Here is a 17338-nt window from a genome sequence, read left to right on the forward strand (position 1 = left end):
CAAAGGCGAATGAAACCTCCAATTTAGTCTCCTTCATTCTTTTTTATATTTTTATTTTAGTGGTTTTATTTTTTATTTTTTTACATATGGACAAAAAAAAATTCTCAGATGTTTCCATCATTCATCACTGCTCAAGTTGAGTGTCCTGCTCCCTTTGTACTGAGGCCTGGTGTATCTCCTCCTCTGTGCAGAGCAGCGCAGCAGTGGTCCGTGAGAAGGCTGCAGTGGAGGCAGCTAAAGGTGCAGCGGAGGGCCAAGCAGGGCGGCTCAACCTAGAGACGGAGAGGCTGCGCAGGCGGGCACAGGAGCTGGAGAATGAAGTGGCCAAACTCAACCGCATCATTGACGAGGACAAGCTGCAGGAGAGCCGGCTGGGGGACAGAGTGGGTCGACTGGAGGTGAGGGGGTTGCAGAACTTCAAGTGATGCTATAGCTTTATTATATGGCTGGTTTAAGGTGTTTTGTGTGATTGTGTTCTTGTCACAATCCCTTTTTTTTTTTTTTTTTTTTTCAAAATCAGTGAATACCTCCTCACGATCAGTACTGTGTGTGCGCGGGCTTTGTATTAACACTGGATTCTGAGGAGATATTCACTGATTTATAAGGTGTCCTACACTGCCACTTCAGAGTATTTTACTATATGAAAGGCTGATGTGTTCAATTCCACAGAGAGATAAAAAGCTTCTGGAAGAATCTTTGGCTGAGATTAAGGAACAAGAAGAGGAGATGTCACGCGCCAATCGGGCGTTGACCGTTCGTTTAGAGGATGTGCAGGTGAGATAAGCAGCATGTAAAAAAAAAAGTGTGGATTTCTATCAACAACACAGATTGACGTCTGTAATATCACGTCCTTCCACAGAGGAACTTGACCAAATTAAACAGTGAACACAAGGAGATGGAGGAGAGGTTACAAGAGGAGAGGACTCAGAAGGAGCAGTTCAAGAGCATGAAGAACAACATAGAGGATGAGAGGAGGTTGTTGGACCGGACAGTGGAGAAACTCCAGAAGGAGGTGAGTGCACTGGAGTTTGTCCCAGCAGACAGAGCATTAGTAGAGCTGGTCTCAGACCGCAGGTTAAATTTTGGTAAAATGCGCCCATTAATTAATCTTAAATCAGATCTTTTTTTTTTATCAAATTTCTTATCTTTTATTTTTATGGTTTATAGTTCTTAAACAATGATTTAAAAAAAAAAAATCTTGCAGTTAGTCCAAATGACATTATTTGGCTGGTCACAGGAAATAAAATGTTCTATAGGCACTCTTTGGCAGATTAAAGGGTATATTAAAAGCTACATTTACTCGGTCATGATGGTAAGAGTGCCTGAGGAAAATGTTCCGTTTTAAAAGAGATTTTATTTAGATTTAAGGGATTTGGTTTGATATGTGGATCTAATGCATCTTTCCCTCCTGTTTCTTCCTGTCTCACTCCATCTGGCTGTGCCTGCAGATGAACGATATAGTGGATGCGTCCCAGTCGTCCACTCTGGAGTTGCAGGAGCAGATAGATATTTACAAAGAGAAGAACCGGCGGGAGCTGTCGGATCTGCAGAAGCTTCTGAAGGAGCGAGGACAGGAGCTGGACAAGTACCTGCTAGCTGCCCAAACCCTGCAAGAAGAGGTATGGAGGCCTTCGTCAGCCTCGTCTAACTTAATGGAGAGAAACAGAGACTGGTCAAATCAGGGCCATCGTTATTCAGCCCAAGCCGAGTGCTCCCATGCAGTACAGCAGATGATAAAGCCTTTGTGCCAACTCCCTCACCTCAATATCATCCTCCCCTTTCAAAGGGCGATGTCACAACTTCGATATCCCTGCTCCATGCTGCCCCCTCAAACTCAAAATATAGAATTAAAGTCATGCAGGCGAGGCAAGTTGAGCCATAGCAAAAATCTTTGTTCTTTATTACAATTAACGTTTATTCTCAAGATTAAAATTAAAAGGGAAATATGGCAAATTCCTTTAAAATCCTTTGACTTGACAGCCTATGATCACCCTCCATAGTTTAGATTGAAGTAATGTATTCTCGTCAGCACATTGGAATGTGAAGAATGCTTTTTGTTTGCAGTAGAAATACTTGAATGTGAATGATTTATGATGGAAAATATGGCGGCTTGTGTTTTTTTATTTATCCATCAAACATTTATTTAATGAGGCGGAGCCAGTGAGTTTTGAATTAACGGTGACCACACAGAAACAGCTTTATTTGCTCAGTGGGAGAAGAAATGCTCCAGAACATAGTGAGATATAATGCAGTTCATGGAGGGAAAGGGACGGAGTCACAAATAGGTGATCATTTATAGTCACACCTCAACAAACCAACAAACAAAACTGACACTTTCTGTTTTAGTGAGTACAAAGTGGGATGTGTTGGCATTGGATATGGTCATGTTAAAAGAAGAGAAAATATCTAAATCGCACACCATGTGGAGTTTTTCACCACTAGTGGTTCTGCGAAATTATGTTTTTTAGATGGATGGGTCCCTGTATTGTTTGTGCACCACTAGCGCATGATGCACACTTCTGCTGACTTCACAGGGAAGTAACATTTGTTAGAGGTTCTGTGCCCTATAAGGAATTAAATGTGCCAATTAAGGGAGATGAAAAGACAGCTGGAAAGAGGCTGATGTAAACCATGCAGATTTGTTTTAAATAAATGCATCCATCGTGTTTGTTAAGCCGTCAGTACACACACAATGTACCCCGACTCTATCCCTGTAAACAAAACCGTGTCTTTTTATAATGAAAACTCCGGGGGTGCTTTTTTCAACAGAGGTTTTGCCAGGCTACGCCCTGATTTTTTTTTAGCTCATGAAGCTTACAAGCAAAGAAAAAAGAAGAGTATTGACATTCGCTTTTTTTCTCTGGGACTGGAACCTGAAGTCATTGTTAAACATTTTCAGTCTTTATTTGACATAAACATGCTGTCACTCAGATTTACTGATCTGAATGTTTTTGTGATATGGACTGAAGTGTGCTAATGAGCACAAGGCCAGCATCCTTTCTGCCTGTCCATGTCCATGCTGATATATCTTTGTCCAGCTGGAGTACAGGAAGGAGGGGGATGTCAGCGGTGTGATATCATTGTTGTGAGAGCTGTGCTGGCAGGATCCACATCCTCCTCCTCCTCCTCCACCTCCTGAGAAACTGATGGCCCTGCATTGGGCCCAGCGACTCCACTTTTCCAGCTGCTTTCAAATGGTGGCCTGACTCCACCCATATAAACCTGGCAGACTATCACTAAAATTACAAGTGTAGGCCATATCCTTTTAGTCTTTCTCCTCAAGAAAGACCTGGCCGAGGAAGGCATTCTAAAATCGACAGTTAATCATTGCAGGTTCCAGATTTCAATTTGTTAATACAGTAATTTATTCATTTCCACACTTGCTTATAGCCTTTCAGGGCCTGAGCGGATGCATTATTGTCCCATTACACCTATTACCAAGCCTTTGTATGCTAAGATTTAGCTCAATGGCTTAAATTAGGTCTCACTAATGTATTTACATGATGAAATATGGAATCATTCTGCACTAATGGCTAAATATTTGTTCTTTGCGACATATAAGGGCAGATGATGAATTTTCATTGTTGAAGCATTAAGCAGCAGGGGGGCATTTTTCCAGCTGTGTTGGGCCTTGCTAATGAATATACACAGGGGGAAACACTAGCTGAACTGGATTTATTAGTCACTCAAGGGAACCATATAACCATTCCCCTAATGAGAAACTACATGTAAATGTTTGCCATCGCTTCTGGATCAGTTTTCAATGATCTGCAGTGATCAAAAATGCGTGGTATAATATTTCCCATAAGAATATGTGGTTCAGGTGTTTATACAGGGCAATCAAATGTGTTCAGGGACAAGCAATGATTTTGCAGTTCTTCTGCAGGTGTTAATGTAGTGTACTGTATGTCATTGTGGTTTTAGTTGGCACATCGGGAGGAAGACCTGCGACAGAGTGACAGGGAAAGAGACGAGGCCGTGCTCAGACAGAAGATGCTGGAGCAAAAGATTCTTGATCTGGAGGAGGAGATTGATACCAAGTGCAACGCTAAGGAAGACAAATCTCGACAAGTCAAACTCATGGAAGTAAGGAATGATGTCAAGCGAAGCCACTGATGATGAGGCAGTATTAGTGCAGAAATGCTTCTAAGAGCCTGAAATGTAACAACTGCTTGATAATTTAACAAAAATGCTGACCCCAAAATGCAGTTCAAAAATAAACAATAAAACCCGAAATGTATGTATGTATACTGGTTGATACTGTAACAAAATACTGAGCCCTAAACATTATAACTGTTTGCCCATAGTGTAACAGTTAATTGCATTTTGGGTCAGTTATTACATTATGGCCAGGAAATGAAATACTTTTCTTCTATTGGTGTAATAATTTCATTACATTACAGAGTGAGTCAATCATTTATGGATTAAATGGCCAATTACTTCAATGTAGAATGCAGAATCGTACACAAACTCCCAAAATGTTATTTGTTGTTACAATATGGGCAGAAAAGTTGTTGTGTTTGGGCTCAGCATTTTGTTACATCATCGACCAGTTACTGCATTTTTGGTTTTATGAAAAAAAATGTTTATTACATTTCGAGTCGTTGTTACATTTATCTCAGGATACTTGAACACATCAGTAAAGCCCAGTTGTCTCATACTCAATGAACTTCTCCATTTTGCAGGACAGGATGGCTCAGCTGGAGTTGGACCTGGATGAGGAACGTCAGAGTGGAGACCAGCTGATGGACAGGATAGACCGAGGAAGAGAGCAGGTACAACACACACACACACACACACACACACTCTCATTATAAGTGCTCACCCGTGTCAGTGACCCGCTGCCCATTTTCACTTTAGTTCACACAGACGTGTCTCTGTTCCATCTCAACCTGTAAATGATATCCAGATCTCCTGTTGCTTTGTCTTCCACCTCTAACATCATGACCGATATCACTAATCTCTGAATGAATCCAACATCTGATCCACACCAAACAGTGTCAGGTCTCAGATTAAAAAAAAACTCAGGGAGTCAACACATGTAATTCAAATGCAGGCTAATGGGTCATATCAGTGCGTTGGTGCGTGTGTATGTCTTCACATATAATACCCACATGTCCATAGTTTATTTCTGGTCTGCTTAAAGTGGAAGGGGTGATAGCTTTGTTAGATTATCATGCCAGCATGGTCCAAGAGTGTCTATCCAATTTTCATGCATCAGCCACAAAAGACCCTTCTTAACGCACCGCCCCGAGCCAAAATATGCGTGCTGCCAAATGTCTCAAGTTTTTGGGTTGTGGAGTTCATTCGGAAATCGCGAGTAACTTCATCTTGAGAACAAATCCAGTTCTTGTGCTTGAAGTCAGTCTCTTTATCCTCAAAAGCAAATGCTCCAGTTTTCCTTCCTCCCCTATTAAAGCTGCTGACAGAGGCCCTGTGAAGTAACATTTCGATACGGTACATGTGCTTTTAGGATTGTTGTTTGTCCGTCCAAGAGTGCTTACTAATCAGAGGGAGGATCTTGTTTCTGAATTTTTTTTTTTTTTAAATAACACTGCTTTACTGCAACCCTGCTGATTGAATGCTGACCTGTACGTTTCGTGGCAACCTTTCAATTCCTTTTTATATTAAATGTAGAACTATGAGCTCCAAGTACAGGCCTAACACTTTTGGCTTACATGGTTACAGGTTATGACCACAATTTGAAATTAATGTGCGTAGCGACTTTGACAGAAGCTTAGTGTCTGTTGAGTAGAGTATTTAAATCTCCTTAAATTATTTATCTGTATAAAAAAAATTTAAAATAAAAAAATCCTGGCAGGGAGAAAATAGTGACAAAGTGGCATGGGTTTCGGCATTAGGCTGAGGTGGGTTGTCAAGGCAACCCCTGAGCTTTGTGCAGTCAGAGTGGAATAGGTTGAGTGCTGGTGGTGTGTGTGTGTGTGTGTGTGTCTGCAAGTTCTCGCACACACAGTGGTGCATGTGGGTATTTGCTGGCTTGTGTGTGTGTGTGCTCTAATGTCTGTGGGGAGAAGAGGAGGGACTGTATGGCTATGGGGTGGAGGGGTGCTGGGGTTGAGGCAGCAGGAAGAACACCTGCGTCTCTCCTGGCACCAGGTGCTCCTGTCCTGTCTAAATGAGAGTAATCTCCCCTCTCCTCTCCTGCCGTCTTTCACAAAGCAGATTAGTTTCGCTGTATGTTCCAGTCTGCTGATTCAGCTCCCTCAAGCACTGTGCAGGGTGCACCAGTTATAGGGGCCATCGTTCATCAGAGCAGCCCACTGTCACCCACTAATTGGCATAAAATATCACCAATTCTAAGCTCCCCTCACAAAGAAAGAACCATCACCGCTCTATCAATTAGTTTTCACCCTCTTTTTCTTTTTGAACTAAGCTATCACCCAACAGTCATGTTCGCCCACTCAGGTCTCTCCGAGTTTCTTTTGTGTTCAGTTAGTGGATATAAGATGACATATTGGTTTTAAAGGTATAGTTTGACATGACTTGGGATACACATTTATTCACTTTCTTGCCGAGAGTTGGATGAGAGGATCTTTACCACTTTCATATTGGTATCCTGTCTTAGCTGGAGCGTTTATTAGCATAACGACTGGGTACAGCAGGTATCACAATCTGACTGGCAGCACCTCTTAAGCTTAACATCTTTTATTCTTACAATTATTTTTTTAAACAAATGTGGAACAAACCAAACATGAGGTTTGATATTATTTCTCAAAATAAATAGATACGGTACATCATCCAAGTGTCACTGACAGTTGACACTTGGAGAAAAAAAAATGGAATGCAGCCAAACCAGAAAATCCCACTCACCAATTAACTGAGGCATTTTGAGACAAACAACTCTTCTATTGTTTAGCATTTTGACTCACTGAGCACCGCAGTGGTTTCTGTTGCGCGAGCGAGACTCTGGCGGTGTCTGATAATAATTGTCATCAGACTGTGTGTGCAGCGATGATGACAGTGTGTGTGGACTGGGTTTGACAGGTGGAGCAGATGAGGAATGAACTCCTGCAGGAGAGGTCTAGCAGACAGGACCTGGAGTGTGACAAGATGGCTCTGGAGAGACAGGTACACACACACTCCTGTCTGCAGCAAAAACAACTACACACACATACAGTGCTCCTCTACACACTCGGAACAAAGCACCAACTCATTCCGTTCACAAGTCCTTTCATTTTCATTTCGATTGTGTCCATTCTCACATCAATTTTCCAATGGGTAGTTTTAATACACTGATATTATTATGGCGTATTTGCCCAGTGAAGCGCCTCACTAGTTCTCTCTTTATTACCTCTTTAGAACAAAGACCTGAAGAGCAGAGTGTCTCATCTAGAGGGTTCCCAGAAGTCCAACAAAGAGGGCCAGGTAGCCCAGCTGGAGGACCGACTACAGGAGCTGGAGGAGAGGCTGGAAGTGGAGGAAAGGTGAGACCAAAGCTCCCATTGGGAATAGAGATGACTCTGAGGTGTGCTGTGGTTAAGGTAGAGAGCTTCATTTGGTCGGTATGACAGCCAGAGTTGGGACTGCTCAGTTTCAGATGAAAGTTAGAGTTTATACTTAAAACACTGATGGATTTAGACCACAGTGTCGGCGCAGGAGAAGGAGGCACTTTTATAACTATCACAACTAGCCTATTGACTAAAATCTCCCTGACCATTTGGCATTGGGACTTTGGATACTTTTTATTTGACTTAAAAAAAAGACTGCATGTGTTTCAGGGAGCGAGCCAACCTGCAGCTGGTGAACCGCAGGCTGGAGAGGAAGGTAAAAGAGATGGCGATGCAAAGTGAAGAAGAACATAACTCAATGCAGGATCAAAAGGACCAAGTGAGTTATACACACTATCACACTCAGACTTACAGTCAATAAACTCAATGACATAGCCTGTCAATCTGTCATAGAGTCAAAACACGTGTTGGTCTTTGTTGGACCCTTTTTAACCCTGTTTGTGTTGATTCTTCTTGAAGTTGAATCTGCGTCTAAAGGCCTTGAAGAGGCAGATGGATGAGGCTGAGGAGGAGATCGACCGGCTGGAGCACAGCAAGAAGAAGCTTCAGAGAGACCTGGACGAGCAGCAGGAGGCCAACGAGCAGACCCAGAGCCAGCTCAAAGCTCTGCGAAACGAGATGAGGTAAACAAACCACTATATCCAGTTGTCCACTTGACAATATGTCATCATTGGTAACTCACACAGATCAATATTTATAAGTTAGTGTGTCAGGATGGTTTATTTTCTTAGTATTAAAAATTTTAAGCACCTATTTTGGGTTTCTGGTCTGTTTGTTTTAATAATGGTGTCTTGTAAGCTGTTGTGGGCTGGGCCTATTGTTTATGCATGACGCAATAATACAATTACATCGATCAATCAAAATCCATATGATTCTGTCTCATCCAGGCGTAAGAGCAACTCTGCTCCGCTGCTCAACAACCTGGATGATGATGACGATGACGATGACATCAGCACTGACGGGGAGACGTACTTCAGCTCAGCGTCAACCTACAAGCGCTCCTCCAGTCAGGACAACATCCTGTCCACCTTCAATCTGTAAAGCAGCCCACAGCTCCAGGTTAAAGCTGCTTCACATGCCGAACTGTTGGACCCAACAGCTTTTTTTGAACAAATGTGTAGATATTGCACCCAAGCATCTGTGTGAATATTCAGAGACTAATTCTGGGTACAATCTTGATGTCCATAAATACTCCTCAGTATTATTTGAGCAGCTCTGAGATGAATGGATGAAAATCACAAAGGCTTTGAAGTTTTAGGCCATCCCGTACTAATCAAATGTACAGTATATACTTTTTAATTCGTTTTTTTTTTATATTCCCACATGTCATTTTCACACCTTTGTAAATGTGTCAGTTCCGTCCCGAGTGGATAACCTTTCACACACGCTTGTCAGTGATTATCTTTGGTAAACTTGAAAACAAACTTTTGAATGCACTGTATAACAACCAGGTCTGCGTTCCTGAACAAATTGATTATTAACCCATTTCTATGCCTATCAAATATGTTAAGCTTACATACAGTAACTGAATATGCATTTTTGTACCATTCACTCAAAATATATTTTCCTTTTTTTTTATATAAATGAAGATCAAATCCGAATATATGAAGCAGCGAGGATGTTTTTTTTTAAATTTATTTATTCATGGTTGAATTTACAAAATTCTGGCTCAGTGAGTGTTTTAGGGAACAGAAAATAAGGGATTTTGGACACATCCATTTTTATACAGTTTTATATGGTTTGATGACAACAAAATATTAAATAAAATGTTATAAACATGCATTTAATTGTAGTTTTGTTACACAGGTTACATACACATGTTTGTGACATAACAGTATTGCTTCCACATCTACTGGAAAACGCTGCATCATATAATCATATGACAATATGTAAATTAACTTCCTACAGTCTTTTCCATGATTATTCCCTCCAAATTGGACTCGATTGCAGCATTAAGCAAAACTATTTAATCTCTAAAACCGTTATCATACTGGAAACAATTTGATTACATTTTCTTTATCTTAAATAGCAATATCTCTCCTGAACGAGACTTTGTTAATACTGAATCCCTTTCTTTCACCTAATACGTGTATATTTTTATTGTACCACTGTGTATACACATTAAGCCTTGCAATGCCTTCCAATAAACAGACAATTTATGTTTTTGCTACACTGTGATGATTTGCACTCTTTGTTGGCTCTGTGCTGTGGTCTGACGCCCTATGCAGGGAGAGTGGATTGAGACAAATTCCTGCCGCTACCTCTCTGTACACTTTTGTATGTTCATAAATCCTGCTGAGACTAAAATAAAGTTATTTTCAGTTACTCTCACATGCTTGTTCCTTTTTGAATAACATCTGGCAACTGAATCTAACTTCTAAATATCCCCTCCAGGCATATTTTAAGACATATAAAATGCAAAATTACAATGCATCTACTTTTTTTCCCCTCATTTAAAAATATGTCTTTATGAATATGAAAATGTTGTAAATGTAAATTCAAGTGCTTTTCACTGGTGATGGATGAATTATTTTTGAATTAAAGTGTAATTCTTAATTCTTCTTAATTAAGAATGATCAACAAACTATAGATAAAAGAATCAATATCAATAGGTATCATTATGCAGAACAGCTGTTTTCAGAGTTTTTCATTACATGGCATTACATTTGTATCACCTATTTTTTTATGTATGCAGCATTTCAATGTTGCACAATCCAATCAATTGCGCTGATAGCTGTGTATATGACAATCCAAATGTGTTTCCTTTCTAAAATAAATGCTGGTGGATTATTTGACACCTGTTTCTGACAGCAAATTTTTAGTTCAAGATGTCAGATTCAAGAGAATTCATAAAACTATCAAAAACACTAAAACAGGTTGAAAAGGTTGTATCACTTGTATGAAGAATGTAAGAGTATTTTTATTTTGTATACACTGTATATGTTTGCAGTATTTGAACAGTGCAAATTGTGAATCTACGAAGTAACTCAAGCAATCAGATAAATGTAGTGTATTAAAAAAGTACAGCACCTGAGTAAATGTCCTTCCCATCAATGGTTGAGATGATTTTATCAGACTCTACAGTCTAGTGATCACTGTGCTGTCTTCACTCCTCACACCCTTAGATCAAATCTCTGCTGTGTCAATAGTAGCTCCTTATCTTACATTTCGTGCTCGGCGGGCCAGTATTTTCCCTGCTGGGACAAATGAAGCATACTGTATGTACCACTAGTTTGGGCCTGATCACCTTTCTATGCAGAGCTTTGACCTCCTTCAGTCTCTGAGGTATATTATTAATAAAAAAGATCGATTCCTCATTAAGAGCTGGAGTTGTCAAAGGTTTATGTATTTTCTAATTAATCCAGATCACTGAATTCTGTTTCTGTTGACCAATAACGCCACATTAAATCTACTTTGCTTTAATGTTTTAAAGTAATAAAACATGTAAACGGCCGGTGTAAAAGTCCCAGTCTGAAAACGTTCCTCACATTGGTTCCTACTACAGCAGAACAAGGAGTGAATAGATGGGGCTTTTCTTATTCGTAGCAGCTGACGGGCTATTGTCAGCAGGGCATGACCTTCATTTGTTGCTATTCTGTGTGGAACAAACAAATCAACCTTTCGAGTGCCACAGTATTATCTCCCCTCTCTCTTGTGTCAAGCCAAGCAGTAAACTAATAGAGGCTGCAGGCTGGACAGCTTAAGGGGGGAGGGGGGAGGGGGTTCTTGTGTATGCTTAACAAGGTGATCATTCCTGGGATTCCTTAATGTGCTTGAGTGACTTCAGCCAGAGTGACTGTAGGGAAGTGGAGAGGTGGACAGCTGAGAAAGAGAGTTGTCTTGGAGTGAACGTATTGTTACTGATACTATATGTGAAGCTGTAGATTTAGAGGTCTGTAAAGCTCCCCTCTTTCACACACAGCTCCCTGTTTCACTATTGTAAAAAGGAAACATACAAGTTTTACAAGTATTTCAGGGATTTAGAAACAACTCTTCAAGGTGGTTCAGAGAAGGCGGAGAGAAAATGTCACAGTGCCATGCTGCCCCCTAGCTTCCACAATTGGACAAAAATAAATAGATTTCTAAATCCTGGTTCTCAGGGTTAACATTTCCTAAAAACTGCTGTAAGAGGTGACAGACGATCAGAAATAAACAGAAACTAAAATGTTTAGCTGGACTAATAATGCAAAGTCATACATTTGGAGTTAATTGATGCCACAAATGTTGTCATTGTCAATGTAAAGGGGCTGTACTACTTCTATGCTCCTTTGCTTTCCCACAAGTACACTGTGTGCACAATTATTAGGCAAGTGAGGATTTTGGCCATATCATAATTTTTATGCATATTTCCAAACTTCAAGCTGTATAAACCTGTATAAAGTGCTTATTGGATTTAAGCATACCAGGTGATGTGTATTTGTGTAATGAGTGAGGGTGTGGCCTAAGGAGATCAACACTCTATATCAAGGTGTGCATAATTAATTGGCAGTTTCTCTTCCTGAGGCAAAATGGGCAAAAAAAGAGATTTAACGGACTCTGAAAAGTCAAAAATTGTAAAAAGTATTTCAGAGGTATGCAGCACTCTTGAAATTGCTAAGATATTGGGGTGTGACCACAGAACCATCAAACATTTTGTTGCAAATAGCCAACAAGGTCGCAAGAAACGTATTGAGTAAAAAAAGGCGCAAATTAACTGCCAAAGATTTGAGAAGAATCAAACGTGAAGCTACCAGGAACCATTATCCTCCAGTTCTGCCATATTCCAGAACTGCAACCTACCCGGAGTGCTCAGAAGTACAAGGTGTTCAGTGCTTAGAGACATGGCCAAGGTAAGGTAGGCTGAAACCCGACCACCACTGAACAAAACACACAAGTTGAAACGTCAAGACTGGGCCAAGAAATATCTGAAGACAGATTTTTCAAAGGTTTTATGGACTGATGAGATGAGAGTGACTCTTGATGGACCAGACGGATGGGCCCCATGGCTGGATCAGTAACGGACACAGAGCTCCACTTCGACTCAGACGCCAGCAAGGTGGAGGTGGGGTACTGGTATGGGCTGGTATAAATAAAGATGAGCTAGTTGGACCTTTTCGGGTTGAAGATGGCCTCAAAATCAACTCCCAAACCTACTGCCAGTTTCTAGAAGATACTTTCTTCAAGCAGTGGTACAGGAAAAAGTCTGTATCTTTCAAGAAGACCATGCATTTTATGCAGGACAATGCTCCATCACATGCATCGAAGTACCCAACTGCATGGCTAGCCAGTAAAGGCCTTAAGGATGTAAAAATAATGACATGACCCCCTTCCTCACCTGACTTAAACCCTATTGAGAACCTGTGGGCCCTGCTTAACGGGATATTTACAGTGAAGGAAATCAGTACACCTCTCGGAACAGTTTCTGGGAGGCTGTGGTTGCTGCTGCACAAAAAGTTGATCGTCAACAGATCAAGAAACTGACAGACTCCATGAATGGAAGGCTTGTTATAGTTATTGAAAAGAAGGGTGGCAAAATTGGTCACTGATTTTTTTTTTTTACATGTCGGAAATTTTTATTTGTAAATTTTGAGTTGTTTTATTATTCTCACTTTAACAGATGAAAATAAAAAAGTGAGATGGGAAAATTTGTTTTTTTATTTAGTTGCATAATAATTCTGCACACTAATAGTTGCCTAATAATTGTGCATATATATATATATATATATATATATATATATATATATATATATATATATATTCTCGTAAGAAAGACAAAACCTCACTTTTACTTTCTTAAACATTCAGGTTTATGTTCATTAACATTTTGGATTGACCGAGAGCACTGTAGTTGTTCAATAATAAAATTAATCCTCAAAAATACAACTTGCCTAATAATTGTGCACACAGTGTATGAGCATTACGAATTAAGTCAATATGTTGAAAGGAGGAGTGGGGACTGGTTTTTATCACAAAGCAGAGCTGTCAGATCTCTGCAGACCCACAGGGACGTAAATGGGAGAGGTGGTCTCCCCCTCAAAACAACTCACATAACTCCCGTACTCTCCATCTTATTGTAAGGGCGCACGACTGGTTGTTATTTATTGTTGGTCTTCTGAACATGTTAAGAGGTGGATTAGCTTTTGGAAAGTTTAATGACAGAACTTACTTCCTGATCGACACCCTCAACAAGTTTATTGTGTTTTTTGTTTGGAGTAATACTCGTAGCATTACTCAGAGTCTGTACAATAACAAGCCTCGGGCACTGAATACCTCAGTGCAGCAGGACTAACCTGCTTTGAGGGCTTGTGTGTCTATAGAGTCACTGTCATTTTTCTCATGATAAACACTAAGTTCTTCATATAACTCGTATGTACTTTACACTGCTGGGTCGTCCAGATAAGCTTAACCTGACCCATAGATTCAGATGAATTGGCCTGACAGGTTATCAGATTGGTGTCAGTTTAGTATATTTTTACTGCTACTGTAGGCTACATAACAATATTCAACCCATCATTATCACAGTGTCAGTCGTCACAGGACCGTGACGTGCGTATTAAATAAGAACGTCAACAATAACCAGTTCAACGTGCCCCTCCCTGTTTGGATTAAGTCAGTGAGCAGGTGATTAAACTAGAGGCTATACAGCCACAATGCTGTTGTTATTTCCTTTTTATTTTGGAGCCTTCCATTGAAAAAACTTTCTGAATAAAAGTCTCTGTACTTCCTTTCATTGGGTAAGTTAAAGGAGAGTTTCTTTTTTTCTATTTTTTGGCATCTTTATGCTTTATTGATAGTGTAGAGACAGAGTTGAAATGGGGCAGAGAGAGGAGTGACATGCAGAGTACGACCGCGGGCTGGAATCGAACCCGGGTCCGCTGCTGGCCGAGCCCCATGGGGGGGACGCCCTACCAACTGAGCTAAGGGCGCCCCCAAAGGAGAGTTTCTTCTTCAATTCTATTTCAATGCATTGAATGTGATCTGGCTTTTCATCGAGTTAATGATCGCTGGGCATTCAACTTGAAATTAAAATGTTATAGTGGTGAGAAAATCCACAGTCCTCATTACATTCCAGTTCAGCCAATGATAAGGAAGCTTTGGCATTTGCAGAAATCAGCTGGAGATCTTCCACATTTTCTTTGTTTTTAGTGCCATTATAGTTAACAGGCTTGGGTTGAGTGCCCCTAAGCACGACCCCCCCCGTCCCCCCACACACACACACACTTTATTGTAATGATTTTTCACTTCACAAGACACTGAACCGACTTGTGTTTTGAAAATTTTAATTTAAATTCAAGTAATGTACGAAATAAGCATGTAAAGACTTGTAAATCCATTTGGGCTATTCCTTCTGATTTTCTTCGTTTAAATCTATTCATTTGTAGTGACACAGTTCCAATTGTGTTGATTATAAAGTATATATTTTCGGAGACCAGGGGGCCTAACCAACTGCTTTCTTGCTTATCGTGTAGAGCTGACTCTGTGAACAGACTATACACTTTAGAACACCGGAAGATCATCTCTGCTGAACTTTAGAAGTTTACAGAAAAATTAGTGTGGAGTCTGTCCACAGTCACTTACATGAAACATTCCTGTCTGGAAAGAGAATATGTGACCATTAACACATGTTGGGATTGTTTTAAGACTTAATTTGAAAAAAAAGAATGTACCTATCCCTTCAAGAGTACATATTGCTATGAACATACATTTGTTCAGGCTGTAACATTTGGCCTCAAATGTTTCCGTCTGGCTTCACATTACCAGAAAAGCATGTTTATGAACAACCCCAAAACACGTGGACCTAACTGTGGACTGCTTTTTAAAAGTTGCCACACAGTTGAAATGGTGCTTTTCCATCAAGACATCACCAAAACACAAGTCAAGCTGAATTCCACAGCTGCAGGGATGTTGAACAGACAGTGTTGCTGGTCTCAACAGCAAAATATCACACAAGCAACTGCTGCCACACAGGAGGGTGGATCAAACAACTGTACTGCAACCTGCACACAGCATCAAAGATCAACGCTAAATTTTACAGGGACACGGTGAATTCCTAGGTATCACTATCTTTCAGTTGTGGAGAAAGATACTTAACTTAAGTAGAAGTAGCAAACACCACGCAGAAATGATGACCTGAAGTCTGACTTGAAAATATTGAGTAAAGGTCATTTCAAAATAATCCTCCACTCCCTTGAGTGTGTCATACTATTATATGTAACACTATTTGATTGTATTGAAACATTCAGGTTCAAACAGCATTTAAATGTGTGGTAAGTGGAGCTTATGTTTAATAACCACTATATTTAGGATCAACTAATGGTTGTTGTAATTTGTGGATTATTTCCTGGATTAAATAATTCATTGTTTGAAAAAAGTCACAGCGGCCAAAGGGCCACTTTCATATTGCCTATTTTGTTTGACCAATACTCCAACACCCGGTTTATTGTAATAAACCTTAAAGAATTGAGAACCATGGTTAATCAACTAATTGTTTCAGCTTTAATGAGTTATTATAGGGAAGTTTAGTCTATAACAAATCATATTTTATAAACTCTTCGTGTTCTTTTGTATGTTAAATGATAATCTGTAACGTGACCATTAACTAAAGCTGTCAAATAACGGTAGAAGCTTAAAAAGTAAATATTTCCCTCTGAATTGTATTTAAGGTCCTCAAATGGAAAACTTTAACTACAAGTACCTCAGATAAGCACTTAAGAACCAGTACTTCAGTGAATGTAGATGTTGCTCATCTGCTTGTTGGCATGAGTTAAATGAACATGCAGGAGCTTGAAAGAGTGAATGAATGTAATATATTGGTCGTTTTCAGTTGTATTTCCTTAATGTTAATTGGTCGTTCTTGTAAATCTCGCCTGGTGGAATTAATTTTACGCTTAATCAGCATAACCACAAAACAATACAGTTGAGTACAATCACTACAACAAGTGGTTATCATATGTTTATGCAAAAATATTTGAACATGACATTAGATTTGGCCTGGCAGAGGCCTGGCTGAGAAACTGCCTCACTGATTGCATGAGTAAAGAACCGCATTTGTTTGACGTCTGGCTAATAATTAACTACTCAGAGTTGTAAAAATGCCTCATATACTGTTCTGAGAATTGTTGGACAATAGCAACAGCCGATCTTTGTCACAATATAATGTACGGCTCATCAAGCCATTGCTTGGCAACGTCAGCCTATAAACTTGGCTCTTTGCCTCTGTGTTTCTAGTTTCTATTAAAAGGGAGTGACTGCAGGCTATTCACACCAGGAATGTGACCTTGTGGTCAGGATGGTTGTCTGTGTGTTCCTTAAAGATATTTGACAGGACGAGCGAGTATGAAATGATGAGCATCAATTAATCTTGCCAAGTGACAGAGTATTTGTGGGGCTGAATGTAACAATTACATTAAAAAATGATGTACTCCTATTCATCACTATCCACTATCAACATCATCAATAATGAATTGGCTGAAGACACTCCTGCACTTCAAGACACCTCATGTACCTTTAGTATCAAACCAGTTGACTTTATTTGAACAGATGCCAATGTTTTTACTCCCACAGCGCTGGGAAAGTTATTCACATCATTTCATTCAATAATAGCTTTACACATTATAAAAAATACTGAATTACATGTCAAAGTCATACATTCAAAATGGTATAGGTGTAAAATAACTATTAGCAATAAATCAACTAGAAAATGAATGTATTCACAAAGTTCTTATTATGCAGAATGATCCCTACAGTATCAGTTTTCTATTACTATATTCTTCTTGAAGTAAGTAGTTCTGAAATTGATCATGTTGGTCCTCATTTACATATATTATGGG

The 17338-nt window shown here is 39.8% G+C and overlaps 1 protein-coding gene across 2 annotated transcripts in view; it reads left to right on the forward strand.

Annotated features, from left to right (window-relative positions):
• Positions 1-9859, forward strand: part of cgnl1 (cingulin-like 1) — a 35296-nt gene extending 25437 nt beyond the window's left edge. For both annotated transcript variants that reach the window (XM_080054001.1, XM_080054002.1), the window contains exons 9-19: positions 192-398; positions 670-774; positions 860-1012; positions 1449-1619; positions 3925-4086; positions 4686-4775; positions 7006-7089; positions 7321-7445; positions 7740-7848; positions 7989-8152; positions 8417-9859. In XM_080054001.1, coding sequence (XP_079910127.1) covers positions 192-398; positions 670-774; positions 860-1012; positions 1449-1619; positions 3925-4086; positions 4686-4775; positions 7006-7089; positions 7321-7445; positions 7740-7848; positions 7989-8152; positions 8417-8570 — 1524 coding nt within the window. In that variant the 3' untranslated portion in view covers positions 8571-9859. The remainder of the gene's footprint in view (positions 1-191; positions 399-669; positions 775-859; positions 1013-1448; positions 1620-3924; positions 4087-4685; positions 4776-7005; positions 7090-7320; positions 7446-7739; positions 7849-7988; positions 8153-8416) is intronic.
• The last annotated feature ends 7479 nt before the right edge of the window (positions 9860-17338 follow it).

The sequence above is a fragment of the Ammodytes marinus genome (assembly GCF_949987685.1).
Source record: "Ammodytes marinus genome assembly, chromosome: 1".
NCBI classification, from domain to species: domain Eukaryota; kingdom Metazoa; phylum Chordata; class Actinopteri; order Uranoscopiformes; family Ammodytidae; genus Ammodytes; species Ammodytes marinus.